At 64.7% G+C, this 16,823-nt stretch overlaps 2 protein-coding genes across 4 annotated transcripts; one reads left to right on the top strand and one right to left on the bottom strand.

The window, feature by feature from the left end:
- Window positions 1-879: 879 nt before the first annotated feature.
- Window positions 880-4,176, top strand: RNF223 (ring finger protein 223). The gene is made up of 2 exons (XM_039876765.1): window positions 880-1,524; window positions 2,887-4,176. Exon 2 carries the CDS (start codon window positions 2,896-2,898, stop codon window positions 3,697-3,699), a length of 804 nt encoding a protein of 267 aa, XP_039732699.1. The 5' UTR covers window positions 880-1,524; window positions 2,887-2,895; the 3' UTR covers window positions 3,700-4,176.
- Window positions 4,177-4,631: 455 nt separating this feature from the next.
- LOC120614076 (tyrosine-protein phosphatase non-receptor type 11-like) lies at window positions 4,632-16,298 on the bottom strand. 3 transcript variants are annotated; one of them, XM_039876764.1, is made up of 15 exons: window positions 16,230-16,298; window positions 10,506-10,628; window positions 9,551-9,748; window positions 8,834-9,017; window positions 8,638-8,757; window positions 8,350-8,463; window positions 8,153-8,249; window positions 7,975-8,054; window positions 7,433-7,588; window positions 7,092-7,223; window positions 6,275-6,429; window positions 6,055-6,122; window positions 5,793-5,941; window positions 5,623-5,720; window positions 4,632-5,453 (listed from the first exon to the last, which is right to left on the bottom strand). In XM_039876764.1, exons 1-15 carry the CDS (start codon window positions 16,241-16,243, stop codon window positions 5,399-5,401), a joined length of 1,743 nt encoding a protein of 580 aa, XP_039732698.1. In that variant the 5' UTR covers window positions 16,244-16,298; the 3' UTR covers window positions 4,632-5,398. The 3 variants fall into 3 exon arrangements, 2 of the variants coding, with proteins under 2 accessions (XP_039732698.1, XP_039732696.1); XR_005655852.1 differs by having other exon boundaries at window positions 5,830-5,941; window positions 8,350-8,757; XM_039876762.1 differs by having other exon boundaries at window positions 8,350-8,757.
- Window positions 16,299-16,823: the final 525 nt, after the last annotated feature.

Here is a 16,823-nt window from a genome sequence, read left to right as displayed (position 1 = left end):
TCTTCACCCTCATGACACAGGAGCCTCGGCCCCCTCCTGAGTCTAAGTCCCCCCTTCTGCAGGGGTCGGGCACTCCCCACGCCCTCTCACAGTCAACCCACATCTCAGCCTCCACGTGAGCTGGCGGCCCCATGTCCCCGCGGCTGGCCCCTCCTGGGGTCCCGTTTCCAGGCAGCCTGGTCTGTGCACCCCCTTCCTAGTGCTGCTGGGTCTTCTCCTGCTGCTCCTGGGGCTGGGCAGCCTCTAGGCCTGAGGCGGTGGGTGAGCACGGTCTGAGGCTAGCTCTGTGGGTAAGGCAGGCCATCCCCCAGCAGGGGGTCCCCACTCCATCCCCCTCAGCACTGGGGGCCACCCGCCCTGAATCTGGCTCGTGCCTTGAGTGTGTGCTGCGCTGCAGGGGGGCGGGTAGGGCCAGGCGTCTGGGGGGCGTGGGTGGGTGAGGGGTGCTTCTGTGCTGCCGGATGGCCTTGGTGCTTCCGGCACAGCCCCTAGCCCTGAGTGCAGGCTGGCCCCGTGGCCTGCTAGGACCCCGCGCTGACGGGCCGAAGCCACTCCCCCTCCCCCAGGACAGCTTCCGGACCTCCAGGTGGGTCAAGGGCTTCCTTAGGCTCCAGGGGCCCACATGTGTAACCCAGGCTGCCCCGAACACGTCCTTGTGGCCCACCTCGTCCCTGACTCATCCTTACCCCTGACTTTATCACTTGGGGGTGCTCCCAGCCCTGATCTCCGCCATGCTCCACAGACCCAGGAGCTCTGGCGGGGGGGCAGAGCACAGAATCTGGGTTTGAGGGGGCTATGTGATGAGCTGGGTGACCATGTGTGAACATGCACATTAGGCAGAAAGTACCACAGGGCAATGGTGGCAGGGAATAAGGTGGCTGTCAGGCAGCAGTGAGAAAGGGCGTGACAAGTTCGGCTGAGGTTGGGGGGCCGCCCAGAAGCTCGGGGTTCTATTCTGAACAGGGGCTACAAGTCTGTCGTCCAGAGGGGGTGCGGCTCCAGTACCCTGGGGGTGGTAGGGAGAGTTTCCAGGCACCCAGGCCCCCCAGACCTGCCCGGGCTGCAGAGGCCTGCACCGACCCCAGCCCCGCCCCAGGCTCTGGCCTCTCCTGGGACTCCCCGCCCGCTGTTGCTCAGCCTGCCAGGAAGAGGACGGGAGGCCGGCCAATCCCAGAGGCCCGGGCCGCGCCCCTGGCAAGCATGACTTTGAGTGTATAAATACACCTGACGGGACCATAGCCAGAGAACTCACACCTGCCTCGTAGAGCGTATCTGGAGGAGCACACGCGTCCCCTGCCCCTGCTGCCAGGGACGCCACACAGGGCACACCTGCCAGACCAGAGCCACCGAGACAGCTAGCTGCTGGCAGCCAGCCCGTGGAGGGACACCTGCCAGGTGGAGCTCAGGCTGGGCCTGGCCTGGACGGACGGAGGGCTGCTGGAGCGAGACAGCTTGGAGCCTCAGAGCCGGGCCCTGGCCAACCAGGAGGACCATGCCCAGGCCCCACTGATACCCGGCCACCAGGTAAGGCCAGCTCAGCTGGCATTCACCTTTCACCCGTACTGGGCTCAGGGTGGGGCAGCTCCGTGGAGGGGTGAGGCATTTGTGCCAAGGAACCGGTTCTGTGGGGTGCACCGGCCTGGGGGAGGACAGCCCACAGTTCCCCCAGACCCTTCCGTGGCTGCCACCTAGCCGGCGGCCACTGTCCTTCTGGTGACATCTCATGCTGAGACACGGGGAGGGCACTCATCACATCACAGTGATGTCACTGTGACTCACAGCAGGCAGTCATGGTGCAGCACCACCCAAGCCTTCATGGCCTGTCACCGAGAAGTCATCTCACTGGCCCACCTGGAGTGACCAGCAAGTCAGGGTCAGGTCAACTTTGGGTTCTCCTGAGCTCCATAGGGTCATGTGGCCAGGGTCTTCCCAAAGGCCCTGGTCTCCTCTGTCCATCATGTGCCTTCCTGGGGTATAGACCTAGGCCCAGTGAAGGGGTAGAGAGCAGGGCCCCGGTCAGCAGGCAAGTCACCTGAGCTTGGCCAGGGAGACAGACAGGGTCTCCTGTGGAAATGGGTCAGGAGGCGGACGCAGCCGTTTGCTTGGCCCAGAGAGGGCAATGGGCCCATCCACCTGCCCCTCCCTCTAGTGGGCTTGGGGCTAGCACCAGGCCCTCAGGTGGGCCGGCCCTGCGGGTTTGGGATGCAGCTGGGTGACAAATCCTCCCCAGGCCACCGGCCCCCACCACCTCTCTGCCCCTGCCCCACCATCGGGCTCAGCTCAGTCCCAGTGTCCTGACGTCCCCCAGCTAGGCCTGGCACCAGGCCCTCACACGGCTCCCTGCAAATGGTGTACACCAGCCCAGTCAGAGGCCACAGGGACCCATGTTCAAACCCACTTCACCTGGCCCAGGGCCGTCCTGCCCACTGGCAGGGGACATGGCTGGGTCGCCCCCTCTCTGAGCTGCCTTTTTACACCCTGGCCGTTGTGTCACGAGACCCGGGCTCAGCCAGGCGGAGCCCAGATGTAAGTCGTAACTATCGTGGGCCATTGTCATCATCACCTTTATTTCTGTGCAGGAGACATGACCAGGTAGAGCAGGGCCAGTAAGAGGCATCCACCCAGCAGTCAGCATGACATTCTTGTGCACACACCCTCCATTCTCTGACCCCTCTGAGCTGGTCAGGCGGGAGGGGGCGGAGCAGGGCTTACTGCTGGAGCGGAAAGAGCTCAGAGTGGGGACAAGTGGGACTTTCTGGAAGTGCAGTGTCCTTCCTGGGGTCTTGGCACCAGGCAAAAGAGAGGGACAGGGAGAGAGCAACAGGCTGACCCTGCAGGAAGGGGGCAGTCTGTGGTCACTCACAGTGGTCTCTGTTTATCCCCCAGCCCAGAGCCATGTCATCAGGCCAGCAGGTGTGGCACACAGCCCTGCCACCCCCCGGCTGGAGCAGCCCCACAGCCACAGTGCCCAGGTCCCCCAGCTTGGCCAGCGGCCCCAGGTCCCCTGGCTCGGCCGGCAGCCCCAGGTCCCCTGGCACCCCTGGCTCAGAGAAGGTGGCCTCCCCGCTGGAGTGCTCGATCTGCTTCTCTGGTTATGACAACATCTTCAAGACACCCAAGGAGCTGTCTTGCACTCACGTCTTCTGCCTGGAGTGCCTGGCACGGCTGGCGGCCGCCCAGCCAGCAGACCAGCCCGGTGGTGAAGCTGTGCCCTGCCCATTCTGCCGGCAGCCCACGGCCGTGCCCCCCGCCGGGGCCCCCGCACTGCGCACCAGCCGCCAGCTGCAGGCCAAGATGCCTGTTCACCTGCGGCGGGAGGAGCCTGTGTGGCTGGAGGGCACCAAGCTGTGCTGCCGCCCCCCGCCCCCTGCTCCTGGCCTCTCAGCACCCGGCTTTGTGTGCGTGGATGTGGGCCTGAGCAAGCCCGCGGAGCCCACTGCGCCCACGCCCATGCCCACCCTGGGGCCCGTCCGCCGCCAGGGCCGCCTGGCCCGCTGCTGGGCACGCTGCGGGGACTGGAGGCGCTTGGCGCTCATCACCGCACTGCTGCTGGTGCTGTTCTGCTTGGTGCTCTGGCCCGTGCAGTGCGCGCTCAAGACCGGGAGCCTGCACTGCCTGCGCCGGCCCCCGGCCCACGCTGCTGTGGCCACCGAGACCTACGCGGCCACCTTCTCGCTCAGGCCCCTGGCCGACAACTAGGGTGGTCCCCTGCTCCACGTGTGGGTTCCCAGCCCACAGCTGGAGTCACGGGTGCAGCAGCTGTTGGGACAGTCTCCAGGACCCCTGAGGAGCCCTAACACCTCTGAGGACCCCGTTTGGCTCACCTGCCCCTCCCCCCATCTATGGGGCTGGGTCCTGGTAAGGTGGACCGCCCCTTAAGTCCCATCATGCAGACGGGGAGACTGAGGCCCAGGACACACAGCCTGGTGAGGCCCCCCCTCCCCAGCCGCACTGTGAATCATCCACGGAGAAGGGAGGGGGTGCACCACCCTGCCTTATTTCCACATTTCACCCACGGCTCCTTCCCCAGGCAGGGTGGCCCCTTCTGTCAGGTGGCAGTGCTAACCTTGCCCTCCTGGCCGGGGGGAACAGAGGGCAGTGCAGAGAGGCCAGCCCTCCGGAGCCCATCCCACCCTGTGAATTGTACATTTTTAAATAAATTATTTTGTATCCACATTCGGCAAGGGGTCCTCACCCTGTACCCCTCCCTCTAGAAAAGCCCACTGTCCACCCCCGCCCCAGAGAACCTCAATCCAGAGGACACGCCCACTGGCTCAGACTCCCAGCAGCCCTTGGCGGGGGTGGGCCTTAGGTTCTGGGCAGTCTAAACCCTGCCCCCCCCGCCCATGGATGGGCTGGGGCAGTTCTGGACTTGACTGTCCCCCAGGACCATGAGGCTCCCAGGGAGGTGGGGAGGGTCCAGAGCACCTGGGACGGGGTGATGCCTTGGCCTGGTCCAGAGCCCTACCCCCCACCCTCAACCATGGTCACACCAACCACCCCCCAAGAAGTCATGGCCCCACGGTCCTGCTGGAAGCCCTCTGCCTGGGGTGGGGAGACCCTGGAAAAGCTGGGCTCCGTCGTGGGGACCCAAACGCACCCTTTTCCCCGGGCCCCAACAAAAACAGAACTGGAAACACGGCATTTTACTGAGGACACCACAAAGGCACAGCACCATCGGGGATGGGGCTGTGGTGAGAGCACAGGACAGTGACATCACACATCACGCTAGTCATGCATGCACGAGCCACGCTCGTCACAGGCAGGGCCAGGCATGCGAGGTTGCACATGTGGTCACATGAATACCTCACAGCAGCCCCTCATTCCACAAGCACGTATCCATTCGTGACCATAATGTGATGGTCTGGGCAGGAATTGAGCCGCTGCCCAGGCCACATCCCAGACCACACTGCTGTGGGCAGGGCTGAGGAGCAGCTCTGAAGGTGGCGGCTGGGGGTGGGGGGGTGGCATTGCACAGGATGCAGGGGAGCAAGCACAAACACTGGTGGCCACAGTCAGGTCAAGCAGGGGCTGGCCACCAGCTCGCTGGTAAGGCAGTCACTCAAACATGTGGCACATGTGACAGCTGTGTTGTGCAGGTGGTCATTGGTGGTCACTGGTGGCCTCCCACACTGAGACAAACCACAGCCATGAACCCTGCACCCTCTGCCCTCCCCTGGGGGTGCCAGAAGGGACAGGGACACCAGCATCTCCTGCTGCCCCTCCCATTTCTGGGCGTCCAGGCCTGGTGGGGAGGGCCTAAGGGGCAGACTCCAGGACCTCTCCCCCAGCGTTCCGGGGCAACTGCAGTCGACACTGTCCTAAACACGGTCCTTTTAAAGAACGCGAAGGCCGGCCCTCGTGGGCTCCGGGCCTCCTCGCGCAGCTCGCGGGCCCCTCACCTCCCGGGGCTCAGCAGGTTGTCGTACATGCCGCCGGAGGTCTCCGGAGTCCTGCGGGTGAAGACGGGGTTCGGTTCCTTCGCGCAACCACGCCCCAGCTACGCCCCCATGCCACGGCCACTTCGCCATGCCAACGCCCGGGCTAAGCCCCCTCGACCCCACGGCCAGGCCACGCCCCGACCCGGGACCCCGGCCTGGTCGCGCACCACGCCCCACTCACGCCGCGGGCGCTCCGGAAGGCGCGGGTCCCGGGCTGCGGCCAGGATCGGCGGACACCGCGTTCACGTTCTGATAGTCGCTCTCCTCGCGCGTCTCACTCTGGGAGGAGGGGACACCGGTCACCATGGTGATGCCCGCGCAGGCCCCACCCCTTTCCGGCCCCGCCCCCACCTGTTCACGCAAGCGCAGCTGCTCGCGCTGGATGTACCGCTGCAGCGCCAGGTACACAAACTTGTACTGCGCCTCGGTCTGCACCATCCCTGAGCGCTGCCGCCGCACCAGCTGGATCGTCTTGGGGACGTCGATGTCGCAGTCCAGCCCTGGGGATGAGAGCGCTCAGGGCGGGGCCGGGAGGGTGGGGCGGAGGGTAAACGGGCAGGAGGGAGCCAGGGGGCGCTGGGTGTCGCGGGGCTTTATCAGAGGGGAGGTTCACCCTGTCTGCGCATGAGGTCCACCAGGATGTCAATCACGATGATAGTGCCAGTGCGTCCGATGCCGGCGCTGTGGGGACCGACCAGGAGGCCTGTGGCGAGTTCACGGAACGAAGCCGTGGCCCTGCCCGTGGTTGCACCTGCAGTGCCCACGTGGCCCTGCCCCGCCTGCGGTCGCACCTGCGCCGCGTGGCCCCGCCCCCGCCCCGCCCCAACTCGCACCTGCAGTGCACCACCATAGGTCCCGCCCCGGGCGTGCTTCTCTGCGTCCGGTTCACCTCATCCAGGAAGCTGAGGACGCCGGCGGGCTCGGCCGGGACCCCGTGGTCGGGCCAGCTGAAGTACTGGTAATGCTTCACTGTGCGTGGCGGCTCCTCCTGGGCAGGACGAGCTGGTGAGAGCGCTCCGGGGCGGTCTGGGCCGTTTCCAGATGGGGCCAGGCCACAGGGTCAGAGCAGGCCTGCCGTGACCCCCGGGGTGGGAGGAGGCAGGCCGTGGCCAGCGGGAGTGACCAGCAGGGTCAAAGGGAGCAAGAGGTCGTGGGAGGAAAATAGGGGATTGAGGGCTTGGGGGTCCCACAGGGTGTGCCACGTGGCTCAGGTGCCTGGGGAAGGGGAGAGGGAGCAGGTTTGGGGAACAGTGAGTTCTATTTGGGAATGACCAAATGTGAGAGTCTGTTAGACATACAGAACTGGTGGGGAGGGATCTGTGCCTGGGACAGAAACAGCCACCAGTGACATACGAGGGAGACTGAAGCTCCTGAGACAGGCCAGGAAGAGGCTGTGGAGGGAGAGGCCCATGTGGCTGTGAGGCCACCCTGAGTTCTGCAGCTGGGACCTGAGGCCCGGGGTGGAGAATGTGGCCTACCTGTGAACACTGCCTAACAGGGCCGAGTGACATGGAAGCCAGCAAAGCCAGTGGGATTGGGTGGAGCCAGAGAGGGGGTTCTCCCAGAACAGGCTTTTCTCACCCCCAGACCTGGGGACTCCCTGGGAACTCTGACTCTGGCCCTGTACGTCCCATTGCCTTCAAGGCTCACCTGGTCTGGCCGCCACACCTGCAGCTCCCGCACACAGTAGCCCTGGGCCTGGTACTCAGCCACGCTGCACACATGCACACAGCCATACTCTCGGCTGCCACGCAGCTCTGGCCAGTAGCGGAAACACTTGTTCTGAGAGAGGGTGCATTGCATCATCAACGGTGCTGGGAGGTCACCAGCACCCCTGCCCTGTGCCCTGCAGGGACACATGCACACACTTGCATACTCAGGGGCTCTCCAGGACCCTCCCCACTCCCCAGAGCTTCCCCGGAAGAAGCAAGGCTAGGCCAGCCAGCAGCAAAAGTCAAGGTGAACACATGGGGACGAGCCTGTGCTCCTACCCGGCCTCGCTCCACTTCCTTGGTGGTCATGACAATGACGCGTGTGTTCTCCTGAAGCACCATCATCCAGAAGGCAGACACCGTGTTCTGCAGACAGCCCTGGGTGGCGATGTACACCTTGCCCAGTCCATGGCCTGCCTTCTCCTCCAGGTCACTCTGAAAGGGAGGGGGGGTCAGCCTCCTGCTGTTACCAGAAATTAAAGCACCAAAACGCAGGTCTATGCAAATGACATGCAAAGTAGCCCCAGGTAGCTCACAAGCAGGTCTCTCCCACTATTGGTTAGCAAGGGGCTTAGGACCCATATTAGTCCAGCTCCCTCTGGGGACCACTTGGGGACTGCCACGCCCCCTACCCCCAAATATCTACTGTCCTGCCAAGGTCCACAGCCTGGCTCTTCCTAGGCCTGCCAGCAGGAGCTCCAGGCTCATAACAGGGAGACAGGTGACTGGCATGTGGGCAAATATGGCTCAAGATGTCCTGTTTGATGCACACTGGGCCACAGATGCAGCTGGCCACGCGCACGTGCCTCATGCACACCCACCCTGATGTAGTTGGCATTGATGTAGTCGGCTCCAGGCACGCTGTCATCCACACCATGTAGGACGACACGGGTGGTATCAACTGGGAAGGGAAGATGCAGCTCAGGTCTCCAGGGGAACCCACCGCGCAGCCCCGCCCCACCGGAGGCCCCGCCCCCACCACGCAGCCCCGCCCCTCACAGGGAAGGATGTTCTTGTAGCGGTTCTTGGGCTTGTTCTCCAGGCGCTGCCCCTCCTTCCTGGGGTACAGAAGCCGGCATTCCTGCTGCTGCAGCATCTGCAGAACACGGGGGCTTCAGCCGTGGCCCCGACGCTTCCCAAGAGCCCTCCACCCACCCGAGGACGGAGCCTGAGAGGGGCAGCGAGCGCGGGCGCACCTCAAACTCCTCCCAGAAGCCCTGCGTGGCCTTCCCGCTGGCATCCGCCGCCTTGCTGAGCTCCTGCACGCGGCTCTCCATGCTGGCGGCGTTGACCCTCGTGGCCTTGAGGGGCTGGCAGGGAGGGCCCGGTGTCCACGCCTGGCGGGTCCCTTGGCGCCCTTCCCAGGGCAGCTGCCAAGGTCCCACTCCCCTTCCCCTGCCACCCCGCCTGGGCGCTGCCCGGCGCCCTCTTCCATGGGGGGAGCGGCCCCCTCTGGCTCCCAAGACACATGCGGGGGGCCATACCTGCTTGAGGGGCACCACGGCCCCCGACTTCTCCACCATGGGGTTCTTCTTGTAGCGCTCGACCAGGTCACCGAGGGAGTCGAACCGCTCCCCGCCTCCCACATCGTACTTCCCATCTGGCTGCGGGGGCGACAGTGAGGGGCCTGGCGGCGCTGCCGCCCCTGAGCCACGCCCCCACCTTGGCGCCACCTCCCACCTGGAAGCGGATCATAACGTGGGTGACGGGGGGCCGGTCCGCTGTGGCTGGCAGCTGTGTGAGCACGGACAGCACAAAGTCCCCAGGCTTGCTCTGACTCTCGCGCACCAGGAAGCTTCCTGGACGCCCCTTTTCCATCAGCAGCTTCTCAGCCTCCTTGCCAGACAGGTGTCCATGGTACCACCTGACCCAGGCAGGGGTGGGGGCACAGGTGGGACTGGGGGTCACAGCCTGGCCTGGTGAGGGGCACAGACCTGCAAGCAGCCGGAAGACTCCGAGACAGACACAGAGGCGAACGTACCCACCCAGACCTCGGTGACCCAGGCAGCAGCTCGCCCACCTCTCGGACCCTCACCGACCCAGAAGAGCCGGCAGGAGGCAGCACGGGAGGGCTCTGCAGGGCCCCGGGTGGCCACCAGGCGGCAGCCTGGTCCTCAGCCAGCAGGGAAGGGCTCCTCCCCAGACCAGCCCCAGCCCGCCCCTGGCAGGCGCTGCTCCCTCAGGCCCCAGCAGTGCAGAAGGCGGCAGGAGGGACGAGCTCGCCCGCATCGCCAGCCAGGAGAGCAGGGTGCGGCTGGTGCTGGGGCTCCTGCCGCACACGCACCCCTGCCCCGGGGCGGGACCTAGAGGAAATGAAGCCAGAACCCCGGCGCGGGGGGCGACACGCAGCCTTGCCCAGCAGACCCTCCCCCCTCGAGCACGGATGTCGGTGCTCACCGCTCTGACGTGGGGTCCTGACAGCCCAGCGGGTGCCGAAGCTCCACGGGAGCCCCGCTGCGTTCTCGGAGGGGCCCCGCGCGCTGGCCGGTGTAGTGCTGCACCAGCTCCGCCAGCGTTGCAAACTTCTCCCCGCCGTACAGATCGTAATAGTCGCCCGTGTTCTGAATCTTGATGTGGGTCACCTCATCTTGGCGCCTGGAAGGGCGGGTGCGCCCGCCGCCATGGGGGGCTGCTCACACTGTCACCACTCTCCCTTCCAAAACCGTCCCCGGCGTTTCTGCCCTGGGGTGTCGGCCTCTGCCAAGAACAGCCCAGGCCAAGGCCAGGCCTCTGTGCAGCCCAGGCTGGGCAGCCCTCCTCCAGATGACTGAGGATGGGCCCCCATGACAGCTTCCCGTGGGACTTGGGGAGCCCCAGGGAAGAACGTGTCTCCCCGAGGTGAGGGAAGTCCAGAGTGAGGGCCACCCAGTTCCCCTGCTCTTTCATTTAGTAGAGAATCAGGAACCCAGAGCCCTTTAGAAGCCCCCTCCCCGGACCACCGCCTCCTCACCGACTGACCCTTCACCACCTAGGTGGACCCGGCTCTCCTGGCCACAGGCTGCCCCGCCTCCTGCCACACCTCCCACCCCTCCTCCCCCACAATGGCCTTTTCATGGGCTCCAGCCAGACGAAGATGGGAGCAGTCACAGCCCTTGAGGCTCCTGCCCCCCTCAGAGGGTGGGGGTCTGCCGAGGACTCCCTTTCCTGAGCTCTCCCTGAGGGCCTTTCCACATGATTCTGTCCTGCCCAGGGGCCACTAGCCGGCTCCCCACCCCACAGAGCTCAGGCTCTTGAGTTCAGCCCTCACCAGGGGTCTTTGCCACCCAGGATGCTGCCTACCACCCCTCAGGAGGACTGGGGACCCAAATCCCCACCTGCACCCCCAGCTGACCCGAGGCCCACCTCCACCTACCTGACAGACAGCGTGAAGCCCCCCGGGCAGCTGGCACTGGGTCTCACCAGGAAGCTCCCGTGCTGGCCTCTGGACAGGAGCAGCTTCTCTGCCTCAACTCCACCGATGTTGGGGTGAAACCACCTGGAATGGGGGCAGTGAGTCAGCCACTCCAGGGAGTATGGGGACACTGGCTGTGTAAGCCCCAGTCTGGACCCACACCCAACCCCCGGCATCGGTCTAGCGGCAAACACCTTCATGGCTGTGTGGTCACCCGAGCTCATACCTCCTGCGGCCACTGACTGCAGGGTCTGAGGCTCGTGGGGTCCCGGAAACAGGTGAGCAGAGTGCCTCCAGTGCCCCCACATGGCCACCCTCAGGACCCTCAAACGTTCTGTGCCTGGTCCCCCCAGAGCTCTCCCCACACCCCAGCAGCCGACCTGTTGGCTCCACCCCCACATCCTGGGCTGACACTTCCCACGGGCCTGAGGGGCCCCAGCACATCGCAGCCACCCCTCAGTAAGCCCCACCCCAACCTACCTCCCCCCCTACCTGCCCTCTCCCCCACTTCCCTGCACCCGGCTCCTCACCGAGCCCCCCACCATGCACCGAGGGCCTTCGCACCAGCTGTTCCCTGCTGCCTGGCCACACCTGCAAGCTGGTGGCCCCCGCTGCCCCTCGCTCTTTATCCCTTACTCTGCTGCTTTTCCCTCGCGGCATGTGTCAGCTCCTTGACGTGTATATTTGTCTGGCTCCCACCCGAGAATTTCACTCTGCAGCTGCAACTGTCCTGTGCAGGGCTGTGTTTAGCCCAAACAGTGCCTGGGGGTGGACATGTTCCTGAGTCGAGCAGTGGCGGGCGGGTGCACGTGCCAGTGGGTGTGTGGACAGTGGGCTGCACCGGGAGGCAGACCCAGGGCGGCTGGCAGGAGCAGAGCTGCTGACCGTAGGGCAGGCTAAGAGGGGCCAGCCCTGCCCCCCTGCGACAGCTCCTTGCAGGCCTCCCCTAAGGGAAGGGGACAGCCCCCAGCATCCAGAGGGACAGCCAGGGAGGGCCTCGGCAAGGCTGCACAGGACCCCGTGTCTGAAGCCACAACTGCTTTACCCCAGTGTGTCCTGCCACCAAGACAGGGACTTCCGGACCCAGCATGGACTCACCCTCATGTGGCAGCCCCAGAGTGTAGGCAAGAAGCCTAATGGCTGACCGACAGATGAAGGAGCGAACAGAGGAAGGACTGAAACCCCGCACCGGCTCTGTGCCCTGGTGACCTCCCAGTGTTGACACTGTGCCTTGTACCCGGTCTACCATCCCTAACACTGTCTTCGCGGGATCTCATCTGGTTCCAAGGTGTCCCTGTTCACTGCACAGATGACACACAGTGTTGGGGGGGCTCGGGGTCCTGCCTCTGGTAAGAAACCAGGGTCGCCAACTTCGAGCATGCTGCCTTGCAGCCCCCACGCCCACCTAGTTCACACGCATACCCAGGTCCTGGCTGGACGCCACTGCACAGCCACTCAAGAGATGGGAGCAAGGTCAACCCTGCCCCCATACGGATGTTTCTAGAATGGGGGTTAGCTCACATCTCTTGTTTAAATTCGCCCAGACCCTTCTTCCTCCTGGCCCTCCTGCTGCTGTCCCTCAGGCCGCCCGCCTGCAGCCCCGCCCTGACCCTCTGAGCAGCCCCAGCCGTTGGTCTGTCCCCACAGTGTATAGCATGGGGGATGTGCACACGCAGGTCCACACTGCCATCCAGGCTGGTGCTCACAGACCTGTCCTCAGCCTTCCAGCCCCACCAACACCTCAGCTTTCAGGATCTTGGTCCAGCCTGTCCCCAGCAGCTGCCGACTCAGTCACCCACACCTCCTTCTAGAAGCACGTCCCCACTCGGCTGTTCTGGGCAGGTCCTTACCCTGCCCAGTTTTCCACCCCACCTGGCCCAGGTCCTCTGCTGGGCCCTCAACCTCCTCCTCCTGACCCCTTGGTGTCAGAGACCCCGCCTGTGCCCACAATGTCTGCATGTCCATGTGCTGTCTACATATCCACGTGCCGTCTGTCTACACCTCCAGCCCCGCTTTTGGGCTCCAAGCTTCAGACTCATAAACACAGCTCTTGTCAGCATCCGTTGGGAAGGTAACAGCATCTCCATCTTAACATCTGCAGAATTCAAAGCTCCTGGTGACACCCCAAGCCCCGACCTAGGTCCCCTCACTCGGCCACGGCTGAGGTGGCTGCCCCATAGCCCTCGGCTCTCTCCTCCTGCACCCTTATCCTGTGCATCAGCACCCCTTGTCCTAACTTCCAGACCTGCCCAGGACTGGCCGCGCCCCCACCACCCTGGCTCCAGCACCCACCAGCTCTCGCCTGCACTACTGACTCCAGGTCTCTGGGCCCCACCCGGAACCCTACAGCCAGGGACAGAGGGATTCTCAGGAAATGCCCCCCAGAGCTGGCCAGTGGTCCTCTTCAGCTCCCACGGGAGACCCTAGGCCCCGCCCAGCACCAGGGGGCTCACGCTGGAAACTCCCGTTCTCCATGTCTGCTGGCTGACCTTGTCCGCCGCCTCCACCCGCCGTGGGGCACGGCTCGCATTTCCTGAGCGGGCCACCCCGGCCAGCGCCACAGCGCCACTGCCGCCCTGCCTTCTCCATGGGGCACCTGTCGACAGCAGGCGGGTACATACGCACTTGGTATTCGTCACCCTGCGTCTTCACTACTAAATGTAAGTGCCCATGGCGACAGGCTTTGTTCTGACCTCAACAGCTCCCCAGGGTCCACATGTCAGGTCAGAAAGGCCAAGCCCAGATTACCCGGCCAGGTTCGCCCAGTGAGAGCAGCACCCCTGTCCACGCTCTCCCTGGGGGAGGGGCACACCTCGCCAGGCCATCCTGAGCTCCCTCCCACAATGGCTCATATGGGAGCCAGACCTGGGGGCACTTTTGGTCCAGTGGTCCAGCAGGTGGGTCTGCCAGGGGAGCCTTCCTGGAGGAGGAGCTGCCACATAGTGACCTCCAGAGCCGGTCACAGCAAAGCAGGCAAGGCCACCAGGAAAAGGATGCCGACGGGACCCGCACAGGCAGGTGGCAGAGGTGGGGACTGGAACCCAGAAGGAGGCTTCTGACCCCCCGGGCACCCACTCTGTGGAACCACATCCTGTGCCAAGACGCCCCCTCCCCTAGTCCCGCAGCCTCAGACTCCAGGCCAAGGTGGACAATGCCCTGAGCACAGGGGCAGAGTGCAGGGCGGAGGCCCAGCATCAAAGCCACAGAGATGGGTGAAGGGCACCTTGTTTGTCCTTTCGGAGACTCTCGATCATACTTTCCACCCCCCTCTCCTCCCCACAAGCTGCCACTGGGCCTATCGGGTGGAAATCTCCAGGGCAGGGCATCCTGAGAGGTTGCAACAGCTCACGCCCCCGCCCTCCCACCATCTCAGGCCAAGGTGAGGCCCTCGCTACCCCCACCAGGCTGGAGGCGCAGCCCCTGGCTGGGGGGCGGGGGGCGAGGGTGAGGAGGCAGGAAGGTTACAGTCAGTCTCCAATCCCCAGAAGCCCTCTGTGCTGGGGCCCAGGGTCACCTGTGTCGAAGGGCTCCCTGCTCCGTGATGGGTCATTGACTTACCACATAGTGACGTGGCCAGGCAGGCCTGGGAGGGTTGTGGGGGGACATACTGGGCCCCCAACAGGACTGCCACCCTGGGCCCCTCATGGCCCAGTTGCCCAGTCAGTGCTCAGGGATCCAGGACGGCACAAGTCACCCAAAAGATCAGCCAGAACCCAAACTGGCCACTGGCTTGTCCAGCTCCCTGCATGGCCTTGGTGTCCAATCTGCAGATGGCACAGCCCCAACCCTGGGACCTTGGGAGACACATGCATGGCCTGTCAACATGCCTACACATATGATACAGGGGCTGGACACGCCTGCAGGGGAGACACTTCTATGAGGGTAGGAGACACGAGGGCAGTGGGCAAGGATCCTAGGTTGAAATTCCAGGGCTGAGGACCCAAGAGTACAGGCAGTGTCCCCCTCATCTCCCTTCCCTGAGCCCTCCACCCAGGCCCTGCCCCACCCCCCACGTTCCCAGAGGAGCCTCAGCCAAGTCCTGTCCTGTCCGTACAGATCCAAATAACCTAGACCCGTGCTGCCCTCTCCAGCTCCCGGAACGAAGGGGGTCCTGAGGAGGGGCTCAGCAGCACCCTCACGGACCCAGCCCTCTTCCAGGCACCCAGAGCAAGGCCGAGTCAAACCACAGCGTCGGGAGCCCTGGGGCGTGCTGCTGGTGGTGGTGCCCGTTGACCCACAAACCACAGGGCCTCGGGAAGGGGACATGGAGCGGGGGCAGGCACGGGGGGATGGGCTTCACTTTAGATTCGGTCTGGCCTGCCCAGGCCTGATAGGGGTGTGGGCAGGGGCCCAGGGGCCAGAGGACTGACAGTCCGGATGGCCATCACAGGGCGGGGTGGGGAGGGGCTGGCGAGGCCAGGCAGAGCCGCGCCCGGGGCTTTCCCAGGCTGACCCAGGGTCACACGCACGTGACATGGACATGGCCTTCTCTGAGCACCAGAACCTACCCGGGGCGCAAATAGGAGTGAGGCTGACAGGAGCCTGAGGGGTCATTCCAACCAGACCCCGAAACCCACTCCTCTGAAGTCCTGCTTGGACGTTGAACCTCGGAGTCACAGGGCTGACAGGTCCGTAGAGACCCCTCTCACTTCCTGAGCCCAAGAGGGCCCACAGCCCTGCCAGAGGCCACTGTGCCAGGCAGCCTTCTCCCAACACCCCTCTTCGGGGTGCTGGGACCCTCTCCACGGAGGCACTGCTGATAGGCGGCAGGGTCTCTGCCTCGGGCTAAGGACCTTGCTCAGGCAGAGCGAAGCCCTGTGAGCCTTGTCCAGCCTCTCACAGATCCAGGGGATCACTCGGGGTCATAGGGCAACGCTTCCTGTGACCTCTGCCCTCACCAAGCACCAAGTGCCAGGAAAAGGTGACATATGTCTTACACCTGTGCAGCTCCCACTGACACGCACATGCACACTGCAGTCTGAGTCCACACACGAGTGTGCGCATAAACCCAGGGAACAGGGATCTGGCAGAAAGAGCAGGAAGCAGGAGACCCAGGCCTGTGTGGCTCTCGCCATGTCCCTGCGTGGGAGACTGCCCCCTAAAACTGACCCTTCGGGGGTCTGGAAGGGACATGAGTCTGCTGCAGGAGAGTTGGTCCTTGCAGGGAGGCAGGGTCCAGGGCCCAGATCTAGAGGGGGCTACGAGACCCTCTGAGACCTCCTAGTGCTTCTGCCCTCAGTTTTGGGCCTAGGGAAGGGAAGGTGTACCTCTAGGCAGAAGTCATCTCAGGTGGCCAAAAGGGAGACTTCATCAGGGCAAGGGGTCCGGAGGCAGAACAGAGGGAGGGTCTCCCACTGTCTGAACACCTGCTGCACATTCCGGCTCCAGACACCCACTCACCACCTGCACGGCATCTCTATTCCCTAGGGTCAAGGCACCTCTGACCTTCGCCCCCGTCCAACCCCTGGCGGAAAGAGTCCTTTCCACAAGCTTTACTGAGGCTGGCCTGGGGCGCACCCAAGTATCTGGTCCTGACTGTGAACGGGAGTGGGTGTCGGGACGTCAGGCCTAGGGGCGACCTGGCCTAGGGGCGATTGCAAGACGTCCCGGGTCGCATCTCGCCTGCGCCCCCCAAGCGCATCTCCTGAGATCGCGGCGTCGGGCCAAGGGGCAGCCCAGGCTCACCTGCGCGAGGTCATGTCTGCTCCGCGCCGGGCGCTCGGCGGGGTCCAGGCGGCCGCGCCCTCGGGCCTCTCCGAGGACGCCCCGCCCACCCCTAAAGCCCCGCCCCGGAGGCCCCGCCCACTGGGAGGCCCCGCCCCGGGGGCTTCCTTAAAGGCGCCGCGCACACTCGTCTCGCTGTTCTGTTGGGGAAGTTGAGATAAAAGCAGGTTTTCAAAGGCCCCGAGCTTCAGACCCAGGGGTTCACACGGGCTTCTGGTCTCGGAGGGCGAAGGCGCGGGGCGGCTTCAGGTCCGAGCGGCCCCCCGGCCCTCGGCCGCCTCCGCTGTATCAATAACGGTTCGGTTGGGCCGGGTTCTGTTCACCCCGGCGACTCCCTCCAGGAGCTTCCAGGCTTTTCCGGGCACCACTTCCAAAATGGGGGCGAAGGGCGTCCCGGGAGACCCTGGAGGAGCGCAGGTGGGAGGAGCCCACGTGATAACCAGGCTTTCCGTCTCAGCCCTCCCACATGGGGGCCTCCCCACTTCCTAAGTGACGTGCACTCCCTTCCGACGCCAGGGCACCCGCTCCTGTCACAGCTGCCGCGGTCCCCGCTGC

The sequence above is a fragment of the Pteropus medius genome, unplaced genomic scaffold (genome assembly GCF_902729225.1).
Source record: "Pteropus medius unplaced genomic scaffold, Ma_sr-lr_union100, whole genome shotgun sequence".
Lineage (NCBI taxonomy): Eukaryota > Metazoa > Chordata > Mammalia > Chiroptera > Pteropodidae > Pteropus > Pteropus medius.
This window is presented reverse-complemented; position numbering and strand designations above follow the sequence as displayed.

Coding starts and splice junctions, on each gene's coding strand:
- RNF223 (XM_039876765.1), top strand. CDS start 2,896: ATGTCATCAGGCCAGCAGGTGTGGCACACAGCCCTGCCACCCCCCGGC.
- LOC120614076 (XM_039876762.1), bottom strand. Junction 9,018..9,550: donor CAGGACCCCACGTCAGAGCG/GTGAGCACCGAC, acceptor TGCCTGGGTCAG/GTGGTACCATGGACACCTGT. Junction 5,721..5,792: donor AGCTGCGCTTGCGTGAACAG/GTGGGGGCGGGG, acceptor CCCTCCTCCCAG/AGTGAGACGCGCGAGGAGAG.